This window comes from Leopardus geoffroyi, chromosome E3, assembly GCF_018350155.1.
Source record: "Leopardus geoffroyi isolate Oge1 chromosome E3, O.geoffroyi_Oge1_pat1.0, whole genome shotgun sequence".
Lineage (NCBI taxonomy): Eukaryota > Metazoa > Chordata > Mammalia > Carnivora > Felidae > Leopardus > Leopardus geoffroyi.
The window spans coordinates 27,821,062-27,844,715 of record NC_059340.1 but is presented as its reverse complement, the minus strand read 5'-3'; the positions used below and the strand labels follow the sequence as shown (position 1 = coordinate 27,844,715).

The 23,654-nt window shown below is 46.6% G+C and overlaps 1 protein-coding gene across 1 annotated transcript in view; it reads left to right on the top strand.

The window, feature by feature from the left end:
* Positions 1 to 23,654, top strand: part of XYLT1 (xylosyltransferase 1) — a 311,997-nt gene that overhangs the window by 259,948 nt on the left and 28,395 nt on the right. The window contains exons 6-8 of the mRNA XM_045460172.1: positions 4,498 to 4,578; positions 19,066 to 19,282; positions 22,336 to 22,512. Of these exons, the coding sequence (XP_045316128.1) occupies positions 4,498 to 4,578; positions 19,066 to 19,282; positions 22,336 to 22,512 (475 nt within the window). The remainder of the gene's footprint in view (positions 1 to 4,497; positions 4,579 to 19,065; positions 19,283 to 22,335; positions 22,513 to 23,654) is intronic.

The window sequence follows — 23,654 nt, the reverse complement described above, 5'->3', positions numbered from 1 at the left end:
CTGGCCCCCCGGGAGCCGGTTCCTAACTCTCACACCAGCCGGGAGAGGAGACAGGTCCGTTCGATGGGGCATTTCCCAAACCATGCTCCACAGGGCATCCCCTGGGGCTTAAGCACAGAAAGCTTTCCAAGTTCAAATCTGGCTGGGTCATTATACTGCTGTCTCCAGTTCAAAATGTCTTAAGCTTCTGATATTCAAGATGGCAATAATAATACTATTAAATAACAGCTAACATTTATCAAGGGCTTACTATATGCCCGGCGCTACGGCACAGATCTTCAGGCATTATTTTATTTAATACTCCCAACACCTGAGGCTTACTGAGACGAAAGTAACTCGCTGCAAGTCCAGGCTTTCAGGAGCAGGCCGTAGGGAAAAGATGAAGAAGGAAAAGAGGAAGAGAATTAACTACCATATTCATGCTTCACTTAAAGCAGCCCTTCTTAAACTTTAAAGGGCACACGCATCCCCTGGGAATCCTGTTAGAATGCAGAATTTGACTCAGTAGGTCCGAGGTGGAGCCCGAGTTACTGCATTTCTAGTAACAGTGGACTGAGGCCGTTCATCCAAAGACCAGGCTCTGAATAGGGGGGCATTTGAGCACCTACACCTGGCATGGAACTCATTCATTCACTTGTTCATTTGTTCACTCATTCACTCGTTCACTGGTTCATTCATTTATTCATTCGTTTACTCATTTGTTCACTCATTCCTTCCTTCCTTCCTTCCTTCCTTCCTTCCTTCCTTCACTCATTTATGCAAACAGTCTAGTAGCAAAGGGCATGACACTCTCTGACATCTGGATCCAGATTCTAATCCTGACGCTGTGCTTCACTAAGCGGCAATTTTTGAGTCTCAGTTGCCCATCTGCAAATTGGGAATGAAACTCGCATTTTATAGAGTCTTTGTGAATATTAAATGCAGTAAAATGTGGCAAACATCTGCTCCAGGGTCTGGGGCATGGTGGACAATTTCATAAATGGTTGTGGTTTAGAGCTTATTTGAAAAAAAAATTTAATGTTTATATTTGAGAGAAAGAGACAGAGCGCGAGCAGGGGAGGGGCAGAGAGAGAGGGAGACACAGAACCCAAAGCAGGCTCCAAGCTTTGAGCTGTCAGCACAGAGCCCGACCTGAGGCTCGAACTCAAGAGCCATGAGATCATGACCTGAGCCGAAGTCAGACACTTACCCAACTGAGCCACCCAGGCAGCCCCTTTTTTTAAATTTTTTTAATGTTTGGAGCTTATTTATCATTCACTTATTCCCTCATTTCAACAGAAATTTTCACATGGTTCTAATAAGTTTGTTTATATTATAGCCAATTTATTAATTGAAATAAATGACTTATTTATTAAAATAAATCACTTATTGGGGCGCCTGGGTGGCGCAGTCGGTTAAGCGTCCGACTTCAGCCAGGTCACGATCTCGCGGTCCGTGAGTTCGAGCCCCGCGTCGGGCTCTGGGCTGATGGCTCAGAGCCTGGAGCCTGTTTCCGATTCTGTGTCTCCCTCTCTCTCTGCCCCTCCCCCGTTCATGCTCTGTCTCTCTCTGTCCCAAAAATAAATAAAAACGTTGAAAAAAATTAAAAAAAAAAATAAAATCACTTATTTTAACATTTACTTATTTACGTATTTCCACAAAGACATCCCAGTGGCCACGAAGGCTGCCAGTGAGGGGCCCAGAGTCATGGTCATAGAGGAGTGGCTGTGGACGAAGAAACATGTCTCCTAATGGTTTTCACAAAGGTAGGGACAGGCACAAGTGATGAGTGGTGGGAGCCACTTGGCACATGACTCCACCAGAAGAGGAAGAGTGAGAAACGTATGTGGTGGGGAAAGAGGGAGAGAGAGAGGCTGGAACTGGGTAAAATGTCAACAGATCGCAAGCTGTTAATTATCTGAGGAGAACTAAATATTATGTAGGCAATTATAGACAGGCGTTGGAAAGCAGTGATAGGAAAAGTTGGGCCCCAGCCGAATTGCGTGTCCCCTTGAAGAAGGGCTGGGAGACTGGTTTCAGTGTGCAGAGCAAGCTTTTTACTCTGAGAGAGAGGGAGAGTGAGGGGGCTGGTGGAGGGAGCCCAGGGAGGGTGAGTTAGGGGTCCCCTTGACCCCGCCAGTCCAGCCAAGCCAGGCACACAGCACTTTGCTTTGAAAGGCAGCCTTACCCCCCCCCCCACCCCCGCATTCTCCCTCCCCGGGCTCTGGGCCTGGAATCCGCAGCCCCCTCCCCAGCCGCCCTCCCTCCCCCAAGATGTCATCTTTTGAGACGATTTCATGTGGAAGCATCGCTAAGTAAATTCGCTAAATGCCTATTCATCCCCGTCAGATGGGGACTCGGTGAAGCGGTAAATGTGAAAATGGCCCCAGCTCAGGGCCCTGAAAGGCGCTTTCTGGGGTTGCCAAGTGGAGCTGCAGCCACTGACCCTGGGAGGCCTGAGGCTTCGCGCACGGGGGCCCAGGAGCCCCGGCCCGGCCCCTTCAATCCTCCCTCTGAGGCGGCTGAGAGGCCCTATTTATTATTCCTGCTGCCAGGGACCCATTCAGAGGTTAACTTGTCCCCGTATTCATCAGGACGACGATAATGAACTGTCCCAGAGTGGCAGGGGGGTTGGTAAACAGGAACTGCTGAGACACGGAGATGGAATGGGCCTCTTGAGGGTTTGTTAAGAGAGATTGCTTTCATTTTTTTTTTTATGGGCTGATCTTGTTCCCACCTCTCCCCGCAACTTCGGGAGGCCCTTTGCCCATGGCTGTCTGTAACTTGGTATGAGGCACACGTGGGCTTTACCTTGGAGCATGTGGGCAGGATTGTCCACACACGAGATGCACCGTTTTGCAGATGCGTGGGGTTAGCCATTTGGCTGTGTCCCTGGAATTTACCTCTGTGCGCCTCGGCAGGGCTTGGCTTGCGTGTTCCTATCGGATTTACTTCAGTGCGGACGGGGGTCTCTCTGCTACCGCCAGAATGGCCGCCTGTGTATTGGTGTTCATTTCAGTAATAGGATGGGACACCGGCAGGGCTCGTTTTCACTGCAGCGTCCCTTGACTGCTTTGTGCCCCCTCCGCTGGAATTATGAGTTGGTCAGCATGCGTCATCCAATCACAGAATAGGGGCTTGCAGTGGTGCGGCTGCAGGGAGTTGCAGGGAAATGAAGAGGAGTGAGGCATGGGGGCTGCTTAGACCAGATGGTGGCAGGTGGAAGGAGCAAAGCACTTTGCATTTATTGCGCACCTACTGTATGCCCTTTAAATATTCCCAGCTATCCATTTGTTATATATGTACTGAGAGCCTGCTGTCTGCTGGGCAGTCAGGGGGGTTCAGAGAAGGCTACCACCCAGATGTTAAATTACTCACCCTTGGGTCAGGAGTGGAGCTGGGATCTGCCTCTAGACCTTTCTGCTTCTAGAGCCCAGGCATTGCTTTCTAAGGCACCTACCTGCCCCCCAAAGTTCTGAGAGCCTCCATTCAGTTCCAGGAGTGTCCTTCCTTTCCACCGCCTCCATCTGGTCTCCTACTTTGAAACAATGGTTAACCCTTTCCTTCTAAGTAAAAATTCCTGAGCAGAGCAGATGATAAAGGAGCTGTCACTTCAGCACCGTTTACCTGTTTGGGTTTATTCAGCAGAAGAGGCGACTGCATTTCTGGCAGATGGAGACCCGTGTGACTGCCTTTTAAAATACTGTCACAGCTGTATGCACAAGCTGATTAGCTGTGACTACACTGCCTACACCGAGATTGATGGCGATAAATTTGGGATAACAATACTGGGAACGACGTCATCTGTTTCGATCGCACTTCATATTTTTTAAAGCTCTCTCAATTGGTAGCCAGCCCACTGGTTATTCAAGGACTTAGTATTCATTCATCCAGCAACCATTAATGTAGCTCCTACCATGTGCTAGTGAGGAGCAAGTCCCACTAGGTTCTGTCCTGATGGAGCTTCCATCATAACGTAAACAAGTTTAACACTTGCAGGTGACAATAAAATAGTAATGGAAATAAAGGGATATGATAAAGATGGGGGTGGGGGAGGCTGATGCCACATTAGGTTGGGTGGCCAGAAAAGGCATCTCTGAAGAGGTTACATTTGAAAGGAGACCTGGATGATAACAGCAAGCCAGATCTGGAAAGATACAAAGCAGAATTTCCCAAGGACAGCACGTGCAAAGACCCTGAGATTGCTGTGTATCGCATTGACCTACACACTAATGACTTACTGTTTGCCACGCCCAGTGCTGAACACTGGAGATTCCAGAACAGCTAAGGTAGTATGCTTATACTCAAAGAGTGTACAGGCTATAGGATAGGTAGGATACAAACACGCTAATATCCCCATTTAATGTAGTGTGGTAAGCCTAGGGTGGTGACCCATGAAAGAAGATGCTTCATTAGCCTGTATGGACCTTATTTCTGTGACCACGAAGGGAGCCAAGACTCAGAAAGTGTCCATGGTCTCTGGAGGACCCTGACCTTCCTCTTGGTTTGTTTCCACAGGACGAATGACCAGCTGGTGGCATTTCTCTCCCGATACCGAGATATGAATTTCCTGAAGTCACACGGCCGGGACAATGCAAGGTAGCACATGCTCCCCCTACCCATGTGCAAAATGGAAATGAAAATCTGAGTGATCATTTTGGGGCTTCCTTTGAGGCTAGCCTAGAGGAAAGTAGAGGACAGGAGGAAGGCATGGCTCGGGTGGGCCCCTGCCCCTTCCATGTCGGGTCTGCAGCAGTCTTTCCCGTCAGCCAAGGACAGGGATAATAGTAAATGCATCTCCTCTCGTAATAGCCCTTTACACCCCCCCTCCCCCCTCCACACACACACACTGAGCACTTTCCTGGGTCCATTATCTCATTATGGCAACCCTTTGAGGTAAGTAGGGCAGCCATTGTTCATTCCCACTTTATTGGTGGGATGATTGAGCCCCATAATTTAAGTGATGGCCCCAGATCATTCATTGGGTCAGCCATTCAGCAAACACTCACCCAGTGCCAAGCATGTGCCAGGCACCCTTCTAGAGCTGAACAAGACAAAATCCTCATTCTCATGGAACTTACTTCCTGGTGAAAAAGAGTCTCATTCCAGCATGGAGTTGAGCTCATATATCCTGATTCCCACCCTTTACCCTCACCAGTGCCTCACTCTTACTGCCCAAGACATTGGCAGAGATTCAAGGCACCAAGAAGCCCAGTCTGGATCCACAAATAGCATGCTGCGGTCCCACTTTCAGCAGAGTCAATCTCTGTGGCCAGAGATCAGCCATGAGGGATTCAGTCTCAAGCGCCCCCTTTAGGGGAGATCACATGATAGGCCTCACCGTCCTGATGGCAAACACCATTAAAAAAAAAGCAGCCCAGATCACTGACATGCTGGCAGCTTTTTCTAGCTTTGAACTCAGACCATAACCTGGCAGCACATGGGATAATTTTAGCTCGTTGATGTGTTTTGTTTGGTTTGGCTCTTGTGTTGGCTTTGTTTTGTTTTGTTTTAGTTCAAGTGCTCCATTTGAAAATGAATAGCCCCATTTAAAAATGTTTCCCAGGCACATCCAGCTCATCTTAAAAGATCCAAAGGTCCACTGACTCTGGGCCTCAGGTTTCTCATTGGAGGCTATCACCTGGGTCATAGACAAAGCCCGTGTTCTCCTGTCCTCTCCTGTGCCCCTTCCCTACCTGGCCCCCACTGGCATTTCAGTTTGTAGTCTGCTTCAGGCGTTCTGTGCAACTGCTGACTGACCTGCCCTCTGGCTGGCTCTGTAACTCAGTTTACCGAGTTACCTACGGGGGCGGGGGGGGGGGGGGTGGTGGGCCAGAAGGTAGCCTTGAGCTCCATCTCCTGAGCTCTCCAGATGTAACCCCAGAATCCTTTGTTGTGTCATTGCCTAAATTCTAAGTCTGATTTCATCCAGCTGTTTATAGCTTGTTCCCATCCTACTGACAGCCTGCATTTTTTACATTTAGAAGGAGCCCCCAGACTTGAGGATGCTCTGTAAATCAGCATGATTTACAGATTAGCGTGAGCATGTTCCCACCGCTAAAGGGAGAGAGGCCTGGGTAGATCAAGAATTACAGCCACTGTGTGATGTGTTCCTGATAAGTGCCCTTGCTCCGCTGACCTTTTCCCTGTGGGATCCAATTTCATTCTTAGGGCCACTCAATGCAAAATAAGAATCATTATCCCCGTTTGTCAGGAGAAGAAAGGGGTTTTGGGGAGTCTAAATGATTTTCCCAAGGTTACACAACTGGTAAATGTTAGAATTTGAACCCAGTTCTCTGACCCCAAAGCCCATGGGAGCAAGGTGGAGCTGAACAAGATTCCATTCAGGTGTTAGTTATCAAAACTGGCCCAGATGTTAGTGTCTAGGCCCTTAGGTTACCTCCAGGTAACCTTGTAATATGTGTTTTGTGCAAAGTTGTTTCATCAGAACGGAGCCCATTGTAATTTGATAGACTTGTGTCTGAATTGTTATCCACCCTCGTATTATTATTCCTGCCTAGTTGGTATTTATTCTCTGTCCACTCTTTCTAGGCCCAGTGCTTGGGACTGGGTATGTAGCACAGAGGTTAAAAGCGTGGGCCTTGAGGTTGTACTTCCTGGATCAGAGTCCTGCTCTGCCATGTCCTAGCTATGTTGCATTGGACAGGTGTCTTAACCTCTCTGAGCCTGTTCCCTTACCTTTATAGTGGAAATAACAATAGACCTACATTCTTGGGGTTGAGGGGATTAAATGAGATGCTGCATATAAAGCATCCACCATATAGTAGATGCTCTATGTGATGGTGGTGATGATGATGGTGATGTCATGGCTATGATAAGTGTCGGATGAAAATATTATGGTGGGAGAAATAAATAGATGGTGTTTGGGCCAGAGTTACCCCGCTGGGTGTGTGAATACCTGTCTGGTAGATATGCGTCAGTAGCTGACAGGTAATATCCACATGGCACAGAACAACATAAAGGTTCCAGCTAAGATGTTGTTGGCACTTCCTGCTAAAACTAAAACCCAAGGATCTCCGAACAGAAAAGCTCCCACATTCCACTACCCAGGAATGAGCCCTTGGCTGGTTTTCTCTTACTTGAATGAATGAAGGGCAGTAATGTCGTATTAATTTCATAGTAAAATGAGCCATTACCTGCCACCCTCTCCTCTCTGTCAGCTGGGGCCTCACCTGCTGATGAGTAACCCTAGCCACTGTGCATCTTCTGTTGTCCCCTCCCCATCGCACAGAGCTGGGCATGGCTAGGCTTCAGACCCTGCACGGGTGATGTGTTATAAAGGACCCTCGGTGGCAGATGACAGAAACCCAGCTTAAACTAGACTAAGTGGGTAAAGGAAGTTAATGGAAGGAAAACCTTGATCTCTGACATCAGATATGGCTAAATCAAGCAGTTCAAATGCTTTAATCACACCTGGACTCCGTTAGTTCTTCTGTTTTCCTTTTTATTGTGGGGGGGGGGGGCATTTAATTATTCACTAATCCAGGAGCGGGTTAAAGTAAAATAAACACATCAAATAGCCAAGTAGTTCACTGAGGGGAATCTTTTTATTTTTTTAATTGAGATGTAATTGACATATAACATTATGTTAGTTTCAGGTGTATGACCTAATGATTCGTTATTTGTATATATTGCAAAATGATCATAATAAGTCTAGTTGACATCTGTCACCCCACATGGTTACATTTTTCTTGTTGATGAGAACATCTAAGATCTACTCTCTGAGCAACTTCCAAATACACAATACAGTATTATTGGCTATACATCACCTCCCCCCAGCACGTATTTATTTCACACCTGGTAGTGTGTACTTTTTGACTCCCTTGTTTAGTTCTATTTTCCTTTGTGTTGGTTGGATTTTCTGGCTCCAATGGTGACTTAGTAGCTTCGTTTTAGAGACGGGGAAACTGAGACTCAGGTGAAGTAATTTGGTGAAGCCCACATAGTTACAGCAGTGCTAGGACTCCGGCCCAGGTGCCTGTGTCCCCAGAGCCCAAGCTCATAACCCTTGTATGATGCAGCCTGTCTGTATTCTGGGCCTGCTTTCCTCCAGGATGCTGGGTGGCTTTCAGGCAGCGACTCTGCTTCTCTGGGCTTCACTTTCTCCCTTTGAAAAAAGAAAAGTGGATGAATAAGATGGTCTCCGAAGGCACTTCTCCTTCTGATGCTCTCTGCTCCTGGACCAGCCCTTGTAAAAGACATTGTGACAAAGGCAAAGAGGTTAAAAGATCAAACGATGTGCAGGGACCAAAAACAAGCAGTAAGATACAAAATAGGCCACAGGGTTCCTCGGTTTTTAGTTCCACGTGGCTCCTAATAGCAGTGTTGACCTTCTGTCCCCATCTCCAGCCCTTGGCAGCCAGTGTGGATTCCCAGCTCCTGCTCCGCAGGGATGGCATAAAGGCAAACTAATATTTTAATAGCTGCCAAATTGGTCCTGACTGTTCCTGTAATTAAATGAAGGGGAGTGTTGTGTTCACCATTTCTCCTTGCTTTCCTCCAAAAATAAAGTCGATGCAACGAAAGGCACGCAGCACAGTTACTGTTTTCCCAGTTAGCCTCTGTAGGGTGAGCAGTAGCAGGTGTCCTAAAGCTCACTGAGGGACTAAATATGTCCTTGCAGACTAAATAGGTCCTTGCAGTTACCCTGGAACTCCTGGCTTCTGTTCAGGGAGCATTGGAGAAGTTTCCCAAATGTCTGCAACCTGATTGTTGCGGGGGGCCCGGGAGGGGGGTGGTCTGATAGTGGCTAGAAAGGGAAGAACCTTTCCACCAGCCAGAATAAGGTTTCCTCTGACACTTTCTCTGTCTCAGTCCATCTGAGCTCTCTTGCTGATCCAGGGTCCACAGGCCCCCATGCTGAGCCCAGGGACACATTGTGGTACAGGGGCAGGTACATGAACATTGGAGGCCTGGTACCTGTGTTGAAATGCTGGCTTGCTCATGTGATGGCCATAGGACTTCAACAGATGGCTTTGACTCTCCAAACCTCTGTTTCCTCATCTTTATAAAATGTGAATAGGGAGATGGGCATTGTGGAGGACGGAGTGTCCTCGCTGACCCTGGGAAGGCCCTGAACCAGGCACTTTCTGGTGTGTTGTCTCATTCCCACGTCACTTGGCAAGTGAGATCTTCGAGATGAGTACAGCTGAGGCTTAGAGAGTTGATTTTACTTGCTTAAGGTTCCACAGTGAGCAGACTGCAGAGCTGGGACTGGAACATGGCTCGGTCTGGCTTTTAAGGCCTGATTTTATCACGCCGTGATTCATGACCACATCTGACAGGACCTGCAGTTTTGCCTTTGGGGCGTACAACTGAAAGAGCAGAATCCTGCTAACTTTAAGCAGAAGTATTGTTGAAATGATTAGGAGAGGAAAGGTCAGGTTCTTCCCCTCCTTTCTAGAGTCAGCGTCTCCCAAAGTGTGTTCCCCATCCATCCGTAGCGTGAGAGGTGGATTCAGGTACTTCACAGTCAGGAGTGCTGGGAAAGCTAGGTACTGATCGCAAGTATATCAACAACAATTGATAGAATTAGCCGTCTGCCCCATGGTTTCATAGAAGTTATCCTGAGAGTAAGACTCAGTTTAAAAAAAAAAAAAAAAAAAACACCATTGAAGCTATTCAAAGTTGATTTAGGGAAAATTATTAAGGGAGCTTTCCTGTAAGTGCTATACATAAAGCACTTGGCACAGCAGGTAGGAATCCACACTCTGGATTCTAGGTGTATGACCTTGGCTGAGTGACATCAAGCACCTGTGTGTCAGAGTTGTTAGAAGAATTCAATGGGAGAATATAGGGATAAACTCTTGGAACAATTAGTTGGGCGTGTCAACTTAGTGACAGTGATGATGGAGAAGAATCTTGAAAATGGCATACATATGATTAACATTTTGCAAGCACTCCTCCAATTCTTATGGAAACTAGCATTTGACGGGTAAGAAGGCTAGACCAGTAGGAAACCAGGAGGGGCCCCAGCCCTGAGGTTGGAAGTGACATCAGCAAGTTTCTTCCAGCTGTCAGGTCTGGACCCCACCTGCTCTAAACAGCACTCCCCCCGACTGGGCACCAGAATAACAGCCAAGCAGCTTCAGCAGCCCTTTCTCTCTGACATTGAACTCATCTTCAGACCCACACCTCCCTTGATGTATAAACAGGCAACTGTTTAGCCAATAGTTGGCAAATCCATTGAGAGCCTGGCCAGGAACCTCCCCCAAGCAAATCTGTGCTCAGGAGGCCCTTTGGTGCCAACTTGCTTATCAAGAAATGGGCTCTCTCCCCAGCTGTCTTATAGCACCATGATTGATGTGAGGAGATAATTAATATCTCATTTCCAATGGGGAAAGCAGATTGCATTTCCCCTTTGCTTTTCTTAAACCCAACCAGTGCATTTATCACTGTTTGCATGTTCACTGTATTTAATCCAATTATAGCAGGCATGTCAAAATAAAGCTTTGCGTTGCACCAGCACCCACACAAAGCTGTGTATGCATCTCCTTTCTTGGCCCCCACATGCGTTTTGAGGTCAACTTGGGAACTTTTCTTTTAGCAAAACAATACACATCGAAGTTAGACAAAAGACTAGGACAAAAGTATGTTCAGGGTGTCATCTCTGAGAGATGGACTTTGATTTTTTTTTTCTTTGCTTTCTCTTTCTGTTCTAAGTTTTCCATGAAGGACGTGCATTACATTTATAAACAGAACAAAAGGCAGTAAACACTGTTTTTTAAAATGTGTGAAAAATTGTGGAAAACCACTTAGCCTTCAGTGGACCTTTAGCCTCTTGGAAGTAGAAGCTGATTGGGCACCAAGCACCATGAAGACCATATGGCTACCAAGTCAGGGGATTCTGGGTCCCAGGATTTGGGCCCCTGACTTGGCATCTCTTCTCAGTCTTCTTTTCTCCCCCGACCCTTGGATATCAAACACAAGTCCACTTTCTTCGCACAAGGCAGTAGTAACAGTCACATGTGAAGGGTTTCCTGTGTGCCGGGGACTGTCCTAAATGCCTTAGTGAGGTTACTTCTTGCAAGTCTCAAAACTACCCCATGATGGAAATGCAGTCCTATCAGGCTCAGTTTTCAGATGGGAGCCCAGAGGCTAGCTAAGTTAAACACACAGATTATAAGTGGGGAGGCTGACTAGAACCCAGGAAATCTGGCCCCAGGGTCTGTACTCCTAGCCTCTGTATCACGCTGATTCCCTCAGCATGTTCACTGTGGGGCTTCCTGCCATATCCAGGTAGATGATGCATTCCCCCCACCAATCAGGTAGGGTCTGCCTCTCTCGAAGTTGACCTGCTCAGATGTGTCAGCAAGGCTCTCACTCCAGCCACCTTGACTTCTTTCCATTCATTTAAGCTCTTGCACATGCTGTTTTGGTCCCCAGTAAAGCTCTTGCCCCCAGATCTTCAGATGACTGATTCCTCCTCATCTTTGACGTGAAGCTTCAATGCCACCTCGTCAGTGAAGCCCTTCCCCAACAATCTTCACTAATGACATCTCTCTTTATTTTCTGTCACTGCGCCCTTGAGTTTTTCTATATAGCACTTATCACAAACATCTAATTACATATTAATGTGTTTTGTGGCTCTTTGTGTCTACTTACTTAGTTATTAAGAGCAGGATTATAGCTCAATGGCTAAAAGTGTGGGATCCAGAGCCTGACGGCTAAGGTTAGAATCGCACCCTTGGCACTAACCAGCTGTATGGCTCTGGGGAAATTACTTAGCCTCTCCGTGTCTCTGTTCCTTCATTTGCAAAATGAACCTTCATAGGGTTGTAGTAAAGACTAAATGAGAGAATATGGATTTAGTGTGAGGAATGGGATCTGGAAAGTAGCAGGTGCTCAATAAATGGCAGGTGTTATTCTATTTTTTATGTCTCTCCCTGGAAGATGGAGAAGGGTAGGGATGATGTCCATCTTGTTCACAACCAGATTCTCAGCACACAGACCTGGGGTAGTGAAGATGCTATCTGGAGCTGCTGAACGAGTGAATGCTCCAAGCCCCCTGTTCTTCCAGGTACTTCAGAGTAGAGGCATAACAGTTGACCCCAGCCTAGGTCAGGAAAGGGGACAATCCAGCCTGGGCCCGAAAGAAACAGCTAGTAGGGTCCCTGTGGAGCTGCCAGACTAGGTCCCAATGAGCTGAATCCTTGCTGACTGGTAGCATGAAAAGATGATGTATTCATACTGCTCGGACAGAATTAGAAAGGTGCCCATGACCCTTGTCACCTCCGCTACCACAACCATGGGCATTGCTTATTAAAATAATCACAGGAGATGAAGTTCACGGTTTGTGTGGGGCTCTGGGCTTCTGTCCTTGGTGCTGAAATATCATTGCTTTTCTGGACATAGAGGTGTGTAATTAGTTCTGGAGGTGCCCTGCCCATTCCTGTCTACCAAATCACAGGAGAGAGAAGAGGAGAGATAGAAATTTTAAATTTGTAGCTTGATGAAGGAAAAATATTAAGCATCTTGGTGAATATTTATGGAGCACTTACAGTGTGTTGAGCACTACCCTAAGCCGTTTCTATGTATAATCTCATTTAAACTTTTGCACTAGCCCTCTGAAGTAAGTGTTATCATCATCACCATTTTCCATGTGAAGTTATGTGTTCAGGTCGTCCAAGGTTGGAGGCCTACCCAGCATGTGAATTGTGTAGTCCAAAGCTTGGCCCCTGCATTATACGGCTGTTACGTGTCAGCACATTCACATAGCTGGCTGATTTCATACACTGCGGGCTTTCATGCTTTGTTCCATGACTTTATTTTTTAACTAAAATGCTTAGGTTGTACTTAGGCTAAAGGAGTAATCTGGATTCAGTGACAGATCACTGGACAGGAAAAGAGAAGAAGGGGAGATTTTTTTCCTAGGCTATGTGACTTTGGATGTCTTTGAATCATACATCCTCTCAGTGTGTTGGGTTTTTTTTTCAATCTATAGAATTAATTATATTAACTGATTGCTAAGATTCCTTCTTACTCAGACACGCTGTAAAATCTGAGGAGCAGAGTTCTTCCTTTTCAAACTCATTATAGGACGAGACAGTTCTGGAATAATTCCACACTCAATGAATATGCCAAGACTGTAGCCAGGGAATTAACTGAATTAAGAGACCTTCATTGTCTGCCTTTTCTGAGATCATGTTCAAAGGCTACAGAAGGTTTCTTAACTGACCTTTTCACACACGGATGAGAATGAGGACCCCTGTCCCCTTCCATCCAATTTCCTTTGATGCTCAGCTGAGTACAACTTGGTCCCTACGACATCTCAGTAGAATCCTATTTAGTTATGACTTTGTTCCATATTGTGCCAGTAGAGAAAGTCCCTGGAAGGCAAACCACCCCTCCCTGAAATCCTAGGAGGTAAAACCAAATGCAATTGATTCCATGTTTGCCCTCAGGTAGTCTGTTCTGAAGACAGAAGTCTTTGTGACATCTGGCAGGGAGCTCTTCCAAGACCAACAATGAGCCCTTTTCTGTCAGTTTTCTCATTTCAGCACCGTGTCTTTTTGAGGTAGTGAAAATTCTCAGATCCTCCCTTTGGATCCTTTTACAAGGACCCTGGCAATCAGGACAGAGCAGTTAAGAGCTTGCGTGGATTCATCCAGACCTGGATTCGAGTCCAGGACTGTTAGCTGTGTGACTTTGGGGAACGCCCTTAACCTTCTTGGATTGAGTTCCTTTGTGTCTCAAATGTTTGTTAGAAGAATCAGATACCTGGTTAAGGGCTGCTACTTCCTTATTGAACAATTTCATGGCTTTTACTCCTCCCTTTATTCATTGGCTCAATAAATACTTATTGAGCACCAACTGTATGCTAGGTACTAGTCTAGGCACTAAGGATACAGCTTTGAACAAAAACAGGCAAAAAACTCTCTGCCTTCTTGGGACTTACATCTAGTAAGGAGACAGTAAACTAAATAAATACCTTGTATACAGTAGTACAAATTTTTAAGTTCTATGGAGAAAAATAAAGCATGAAATGGTGGTCACAGATGTGAGGGATTCTGGGAGGGTATAATTGCTATGTAAGAATGGTTCACTGTGTAATGACTGGCTCAGTCCATTGCTGGAATGAATAGTGCTTACTGAATACTTAGCAAGGACCTTTGTAAACCTCATCTGTCAGCCTTTCACAGCTGATTCAGGAGGGTGTCAGCACAGGTGTCATGGAACTCATCCTCCAGATGAGGAAACTAGCATTCCAGAGAGTCAAGCCAACCCCGTATCTCCCCATCTGCGAAGACAGAGTCATCATTAGTACCCAGATCCCTTTTTTGTCTGCTCTGAATTCCACCTGTTGACTCGATTGCCCTCACATAATCAAATCATCTGGTAATGAAACTAAATACAAGAGAGTGTCTTTGGTCATCTTCTGTGCGTTTGGCCCAGTGCTTCAATAAATCTGCTCTCCACCCCTCAGGTAGAGAATCACACACCCTTGACTGCTGAACCAACATTTATGAAAAGGCACACCCAGGTATTTGCCTACTTACCTTGATTTCCAGGCATTCCCTTTTTCAAGAGATGGCAAATGCATAGGGTAGAAAACAAAATGCAAATCACTGTCCAAGCAGTTGATTCCTTTCCCCTGCTAAATACCCAGACTCTGGGCCTCTGCCGCTTTATCCCAGTCCAGACGCCCCTCTTAACCCAGGAACTGAGACCTGGGGGGATTGTTTGTCTCTGTTTACTCATAATTAACCAAAGCATGCATTTGCAGCTTATCAGTTTTCAAATGCAAGTAAATATAGCAACCAATCTCCCACCCCATGAATATTTCATTTTGGAGATTACTGCATAAATATTGTATTTGGATATTATGGTCTGGGACATCACATTAAAATTGCAAGACGATGCTATTCTCCCACATAATGGAACACAAAATTAAAAGGCTGGCCTATGGAAAGAAAACTTTTGCATGTCCTCAACACCTGAATTTTGTTTCTTTCTCTCTCTGGGTGAGTTGGTCTTGGCTATCACATAAGTTCTCGTGGAAGTTACCTAAAATTCAAAGGTTTAAGCAGGGTTAAGTGTCTGCAATTTAATATTATTATATAATTAGCACCAGACAGAGCTGAGGTAGGATTTTATTTTCCTAAACTCAGGGGCTTCCTTTAATGGACCCAGTTAGAGCTGAGTTTTGTGTCAGTGGAGTGATATGGTAAGTATATTGGAAAACCTTCGAGTGACTCCCAGAGAGAATCTGGCTTTGCTGACAGCGTGGATTTGCACTTGGAAACGTGTTAGGAAGGATACCTGGGAGGGATACCTGGGTCTTCTGGTTGGCTTGTATCCTCTGTGTGTCTGTGGAAAATTTGTCAGCCTTCTCTGGGATCCCATGTATCTGTCTGGAATGCCTGTCCCACCCCCTCTTCCTGGATATAACAGTGACTTAGAGAATGTCACAGCTGGGAAGTACCTTACGATTACCTAACCCATGGTTGTTATGACTGATGGCCCATGTGCTGGCTTCAAGGCTAGGGATATGTTTTATTTAATCAGAGCACCTTTTTTTTTTTTTTTTTTTTTTTAATGAATTTGAGTGCTTTTCAAAAACTGCCTTCTCTACTTTGCTGACTCCACCAACCCTGTGGTCTTCTACCCAGCCTGCCTCAGATGCTTCCATTATCTGTCTGACTCCTGTAGGCATTTAATATTACAATCCAGACCTAGCCCAACTTTGGTCATCACTTTCCAAAGTCATGTTACCAAAAGGGAAACTAAGACTCAGGGTCATCACTTTCCAAAGTCACTCAACTCGTTACTGGCAGAGCTGCACCACCATGTAGATGAGAAGCACATTTCAGGAGAATAAGTCAGCAGCATAAAGAAGATGTGGTTTATATATGCAATGGAGTACTACTCAGCAATGAGAAACAATTAAATCTTGCCATTTGCAACAACATGGATGGAACTGGAGGGTATTATGCTAAGTGAAGTAAGTCAGAGAAGACATATATCATAATGTTTTTGCTCATATGTGGAATTTGAGAAACTTAACAGAAGACCATGGGGGAAGAGAAGGGGAAAAATACTTTCAAACAGAGACAGAGGCAAACCATAAGAGACTCTTAAATACAGAGAACAAACTGAGGGTTGATGGTGGGGGGGGGAGCAGGAAATGGGTTACGGGCATTGAGGAGGGCACTGGTTGGGACAAGCACTGGATGTTGTATATAAACGATGCATCATGGGAATCTACACCCTAGGCCAAGAGCACATTGCACACATGGTATGTTAGCTAACTTGGCAATAAATTATATTAAAAAAATGAAGTCATCAACATTTTTAATACAGTCATCAGTTTTGCTAAGAATTCAGTGGATTACTGAATGCTGAATTACTGATCATGATGCTCAGTATGAGTGACCAGTATCTATGGGCAGGTTCTCTCCTTAAGCAGGAGGAAAGTACTGGGGATATGGATTTATTAGTGAGGTTCCACACACTTCCCTCCAGTGGATGCTAGTGGATTTGGGAGAACACACTGGGAGGGATTCTTTGTAGAATTCAGCATGTCCAGCACAATGGAACTATCTACAGCTTTTATACCCTGAAGTCTGGGCATCATGGTAGATCTTTCCCGAGTCACTGCCTTGCACTGTCCTAGGAACTGTGAGGAAAGCAGAAAGGAGGAATCCAGAGTCAGTTCTAATGATAATAGCATCTACCTGGTGGGGGACTGGTAACTCTAATCTGAAGACATGCAGGTTCAAAGGCCTCTAAGACACATGACGGAGGTGCAGACTGGCATAGTGGAAGAGGGGTATTTATGTGCCACGTCCATGGCTATCTGCTTTCTCTAGGGACTGAGATGATTCACATCCATCATGGTAGTGATAAAAGTTTAAGTTGTTCAGGAATGTATAGGACTTTTTCAACGGCAAATAACAGAATCCCATTTCAAAATGCCCTAAGCACGTTACTGAGGAGTCCAGGTGAGTCAGGCACAGTGGGATCCAGGGTCTCAAGCATAGTCATCAAGACTGTCCCTCCCTCCCCCTCTTCCCCTCTCTCTTTCCCTTCCTCTCTCTGTTTTTGGTGTTACCTCCACTGTCAAACAACCTTTGTACTCATGGTGACAGGATGGCTGCCAGCTGCTCTAGGCTTACATTCTCTCAGCTGAAAATGCCGTTGAAGAGCCCTCCTTCCCAGCAGATCCAGCAAAAATCCGGGGCCAAATCTCAGAGTTAGCTGGAGTTACTCACCCATCCCTGAATCAGTTATGGCAGCCAGGCAGATGGAATACTCTGACTGACCAGGCTGGGTCGTGTCGCCACCGCTTAGTGCTGGGGGTGGGGCGCAAACCCAAGTTAAGTGAGAGTTAAAGATAGGTAGCTGTCCAAAGTAAAATCAAGGTGTGGTTCTCAGAAGAATGAGGAGTGGATGCTGGGTAGACAGAAACACAGGATGAAGCCTCGGAAACATTATTGTTGGTAGAGAAAGCCAGACCCAAAGAGGCCACATATTGTATGTGTGAATCTGTATGAAATGTCCAGAGTTGGTAAATCCATAGATACAGAAAGCAGATTGATAGTTGCTAGGGGTTAGAAGGAAGGCAGACATGGAGTGACTACTTATGGGTATAGGGTGTCCTTTGGGAGTGCTTAAATATTTTGAGACTACGTGGGTGACAGTTGCACAGCATGGTCAATGTATTAATGCCATTGAATTACGTGCTTTAAAACGGTTGATTTTATGTTGTATGAGCTGGAGAAGCAGCAAAGCCCCTGGGTTAGGAGACTATAGTTAGGAGATTATAGGTCCTAGTGAGACAGCACCCTGAGGAACAGCAACATCCTTCCCTCTCCCTTCCCTGCACCAGGCCAGCATAGTGCCTGGCACACAGCAGGCATGGGTCTCCTACTGCAAAGGAACTGAGGGTTCACGTCAGAAGGCTTGGTTCTAGTTTGGCCCACCTTCCCAACACATCCGTTTTGCTAGCTCTTTGATCTTTGGTTTCTGCATTTACAAAACAGGAAGTGACAATTCTGCTCTGCCCACCTTGCAAATCCCAAATATGTATACACTCCAGAGCAGGAGTTCTTAATCTGGGTTCTCCAATAGAATTCTAGGGGCCCACAACTTTGGCTGGGAAGAAAGTGATCTTTATTTTCACTGAACTCTAATTGAAATCCAGCTAAATGGAGGTAACAAACCACAACAGTATTCACGGTAACTGTAAGGAATCACGTATTTTCAAATCACTGTGATTGATGCGTATACCTCTAAGTATCCTTTATGCTCCCCTCTTCTGCAAAATTACAACAGTTATTTAGACCTGCCACAAGATCTTGCTATCTCATGTGTTACAAAAGAAACACACACGAATTTGGTGTTTTGAAAAATATTTTGTAATCCTGTCTTTCTTGTGTGAATCTAAAACCATATGAATTACATCATAACTAGGGTTTTTGTAATACTTTTTAATACTACATATTTGAGGTATGCCTTTAAGAGCATTATTCCAAGATGAGCATCCATAGGCTGTTTTCACCAAAGTGCTAAAGCATTCATGGCACGAAAAGGCGATTTCAAAAGTTCCGTAGGGAAGAAGTGGATATAGCAGATGATTGTTGCCATCTACTTGTACTGGGCAACCCCCCTAAACCTTCTAATCGGCGTCCTCACCCATAAAATGGGCATATTGACAGTGCTTGCCTCATGGGGACATAGGGACCTGTCTCACTTGTGTAGATCAACTGGCAAACTACACACAGAGCGCCTGGCTCAGTACTTGGCACACAGTAGCAGTGCCTGGGTAGCTCGGTCAGTTAAGTGTCCGACTCTTAGTTTCAGCTCAGTTCGTGATCTCACAGTTCATGAGTTCGAGCCCCACATCAGGCTCTGTACTGACAGCGTGGAGCCTGCTTGAGATTCTCTCTCTCCCTCTCTCTGCCCCCTGCCCCACTTGTTCTCTCCCTCTCTCTCAAATAAATAAACATCAAAAAAAATACTTGGCACACAGTAAGTGTCAATACATGCTTTTATTGACATGACTGTGCTATTTCATTTGGATTCTGTGCACCTCTGGGCTAAGGGCTACTTTGGCTTTCACAGGTTCATCCGAAAACAGGGTCTGGACCGACTCTTCCTGGAGTGTGACGCCCACATGTGGCGCCTAGGGGACCGGCGAATCCCAGAGGGCATTGCTGTGGATGGAGGCTCGGATTGGTTCTTGCTGAACCGGAAGTTTGTGGAGTATGTGACGTTCTCCACAGATGATCTGGTGACCAAAATGAAGCAATTTTACTCCTATACCCTGCTTCCTGCTGAGGTGAGTGTCTAAGGAAAAGTTCCTCAGCAAGGTAAGAGCCAGCTCTAGCCTTTGGAACAAAGCAGATGCTGAATTTTTGCCGAAGGTTTTACAAAGCAATGCTGGGTCCAATACATAGTCCTGCAAACATCCAGGACTGCAAACATCCAGGAAGTTGGAGAACTGCATCCGCCACCAGGGTCCGTGCTGTCATAGCCGGCCTCTGGTATGGAATAGACAGGCATACAACACTGCCACTAGCAGTCCACACAGTATATTTGTGCAAAGTAGAAAAGGCAGCTCTTCCCTAAGACACTTGGCTCCCATTGGTCGTAAAATCATCACAATATACTGATTTTGATAGAACAAGACCCTTCACTGCCATTTTCCAGAAAACTTAAAAAAAAAAATTGAAACCTCTCAGACCTACAGTGTTGATGGTGTCCCACTAGGGTTGTGCAGTGTGTAACCCGCACAACTGTATATGCCGGCTCTTTCAGGACACACCCACATCAACTTTTGACAGATCCTCTACAGTCATCAATCATGTAATAACCACTTTTTCAACATGAAGAATCCCTTTTCTAATTTTGAGGGTTTTTTTTTAATTTTTTTAATCATATCATGATGGACATTAGTGTTGGCCTCATCGGTCACAATAGAAATTCCAGTGATCTCAAAGACAGAGAGCCAGGGCTTCTGCTGGACCTGTACTAGCCCCTGCATTGACAGCCATTGGGACTCAACATTTCCTGATGGCTTCTGGAAGCATTTGAAAAGCTCCAGGGAGCCTGTCACCACTTTTCAGACCTCAGTGAGGGTTTCAGACCTCAGTAAGGTGTCTTAGTTCAGACTGCTATAACAAAATACAATAGACTAGGTGACTTTTAAACGACAAAAACGTACTTGTCACGGTTCTGGAGGCTGGAAGTCTGAGATTGGGGTGTCAGAATGGTCAGGTTCTAGCGAGGGCCCTCTTCTGGGTTGCAGATTACATACTGACAGTTTTCATTGTGCTCAATCCCAGAAGGGGCATGGGAGCTCTCTGGGGTCCCTTTTATCAGGGCACTAATACCATTCATGAGGGCTCCACCCTCCTGGCCTAATCACCTCCCAAAGGCCCCTACCTCCTAACACCATCACATTGTGGGGCTAGGATTTCAACCTATGGATTTTGGAGGAGACGCAAACATGCAGTCCATTTCAGAAGCCTGGTTGTGTACAATTGCAGCCTGTTCTGAAACAGTGCCAGCTCCATCTGGAAATGGGGGCGGGGGGGGGGGTGGACACAGTTCTGAAATGTTGCCAGCAGCCTTCTTATCAGACCTGACTGGGGGGTTCTCGATTCAGCTCTCTGGCCTCCAGTTCCCTTTCCTCCTAATTTCTGACTTCAGGAAACTCCAGAGCTGGTTGCCCTTCTGTTGAGCCCATGACACCTCTTGTGAGTCGTCTACCATTTCTTCCTGGCTGTGCCTCAGGCTCAGGCTGTGTGTCTAGGTCAGACAAGACAACGTATCTCATTTGATGGTTTCCACATCCCTCACCAACATCTGGAGCAGTGCCAAGCTGATAGGGTTGACTGCCCACGTTACTCCAGAGGGATGATGGGCTTGTCATCACTGGGCCAGGTTTTACTATTCTGCACACACATTAGGTAATCAGCTTTTAATCCTTTTTCAGTGAAAATCACCTTTTCTCTCAATGTCGATAACCTCCTCATCCATTATCTTCGGGGAATTTCTGTATCATTATGAAAGGACATAGGGTAATTGGTAATTGGGAACTTCTCCCCACTGTTTGATGGAGAATATGTGTCTCTGTGGGCTTGTAGACAATTTAAGCTTAAAATCCAGGTTCATGGGCATATGTCATTTAGCAGCACAGGGCAGCTGGAGTTCGTGGGTGGAGCCTCATTTTGCCCATCCCCCGCTTGAGAAGGGACTGTTTGGAGGCTCTGGTTGTTTTAATCAAGATGCCGTTGATGATGCTGGCTCTATCTCAACCCCGCCCCAGCACACACAGGCACTTAACACTCCAGGATCCATACCTTGCCCTCCCTTCTCCCAGACCACCTCTAGGAAAACAGTTTAGAGTAAATCTAAAGGCTGAGCTATAAATTTATTAGAGGCAGACATGTGTACCCCAACATCTTCCCCCTAGGGAGCAGAGAGCAGGGAGAATGTATCTGCCTGGTATCTGGGGTTGTTATAAAACAGTGTCCAAACAGAAGTCTGCCTGTCTGTCTGTGTGTGTGTGTGTCTCTCTCTCTCTCTCCCTCCCTCCCTCCCTCTCCCTCCTCCCCCCCTCCTCTCTCTCCTCTGTCTGGTCTCTTTCTTCACTCTCAGCATTGCTTCCTTCTCAGATTCCTAGGAGAGGTTGGCCAAGAGTTACTGGATTACAAGAAACTAATGGAGCCTGTTTCAGCACCACGGACAGCGAGCAGCCCTGCCCCACCCCTCCCTGTGTCCTAGCCACACCTATGTGGCTGAGGCAGGAGGAGGGGGGCCTGGGACGCACCCCCATACACACCCCGGGACTGAAACATCCCTGAATCTGGCTTCTTTTACCAAGGGGTGAAATTCTAGAGCATCAGTCCTTGTTTTCTAGATATTTCAGACAGGAATCCCCTTGGTTTCAGATCTGACTATTTGCAAAGCAGGAGCCCTTTTGGCCCAAGGTTTTCTGGAAAATTGTCACCACGTTTCCTCTGGTACCCATGTGTTGACATAACCTGAGGGACTTTTCCTCTCTGCCGGGCAGACAGAGATGTTGTGAACAATAGGAAACGTCTTGCAATCAGATTGTAGACTGCTGGGGAAAGACAGTTTAGAGAAACACTCAGAGTGTTAGACTTGCAAACAGAATGAAGCCACTTGGACAAAATATCCTGTGTAGTCTGAATTGGACCAAGCTGGCAGCTGACCCCATTTGCAGAGAGACCCAGTGAGTGTCCAGGAGAGGGGAGTCCCTGCGCAGTCAGGTGGTCCTGGAGGAAGGCAGGCCCCACCACCACCACCTCAGCCCACTTGAGGGAGGCTGGAGGAGGTCTCAGGCTGGTCCCTGTCTCCCCACAGTCCTTCTTCCACACCGTCCTGGAGAACAGCCCCCACTGCGACACCATGGTGGACAACAACCTGCGCATCACCAACTGGAACCGCAAGCTGGGCTGTAAGTGCCAGTACAAGCACATCGTGGACTGGTGCGGCTGCTCCCCCAACGACTTCAAGCCGCAGGATTTCCACCGCTTCCAGGTGAGCCCACCGGGGCCCCTGCCAGCCCCTGGCCCACGCCCTCCCGGCACACGTCCACAGGCCTCAGAGGCCGGGCCTGCGAGTCTTCTCATCTTGCGGTTTCCAGACCTGGGTGTCCGTAGTAACAGTGACAGCATCAACTGTGGCCACCGGGTTTTGATCACTTACCCCCCAGGCCACAACAGTTGTAGCCACTTGGCCTGTATTGACTCATGAACCCCACATCAACCTTGTGTGACACATAGTGTATTATTGGTTTTTTAAAAAAATTTTTAATGTTTGTTTATTTTTGAGGGGGGAGGGGAGGGGCAGAGAGAGAGACAGAGGGAGACCCAGAATCCGAAGCAGGCCCCAGGCTCTGGCCCGACGGCACACTCAAACCCATGACCTGCAAGATCATGACCTGAGCCGAAGTCAGACGCTTGACTGAGCCACCCAGGCATCCCAAGATAATATTATCAGTAATCTGTTTTAGAGATAGAGAAACTGAGGCATAGAAAGGTTAAAAAAAACTCGAGGTCCCATAGGGCTATGTATGTTTCCAAATCTGTTTCTCTCTACTGCTTTTCAGTCAGAATCCCCTGAAATATTCAGTAAAAATACACTTCTGGGTTCCAAGTTGAGTGTACCCAGGGCAGCGTTTCTCAACCTCAGCCCTCCGAACATGGTAGCTGGATAGTTCTCTGTTGTGGGGCGCTGTCCTGTGCGTTGTTGGATGTGAGACTGCATCCTTGGGTTCCAGCCGCTAGATCGAGCCACACACTCCAGTTAGGAAAACAAAAAAATGTCTTCAGACATCGCCAAATGTCCTCTGGGGGCAAATTCACCCCCACTTGAGAATTCCTAACCTCTGTTGAGGTCCAGGAATTTTTATTTTGATGTGTTACACTCTGGAGAATCCTGATGAGCAGTCAGGTTTGCAAAACACCGCGCTCTGTGAACCCAAAGAAGTCAGAAGAGGTAGAAACGTTACTGCCGTCACAGTGTCTCGGCACAGCCAAGCGACTTCCAGTTCTGGGGGGAGCAGAGGCAGGGGTCATAAATGCTCCATCTGCTTCCATGAGCCCCGAGGATGCTTGGCGCCCAAACCTCTTTTGGATGGCAGCCTCCTTCTGTCCTGTGTGAGTGCCCGTCCCGCTCCC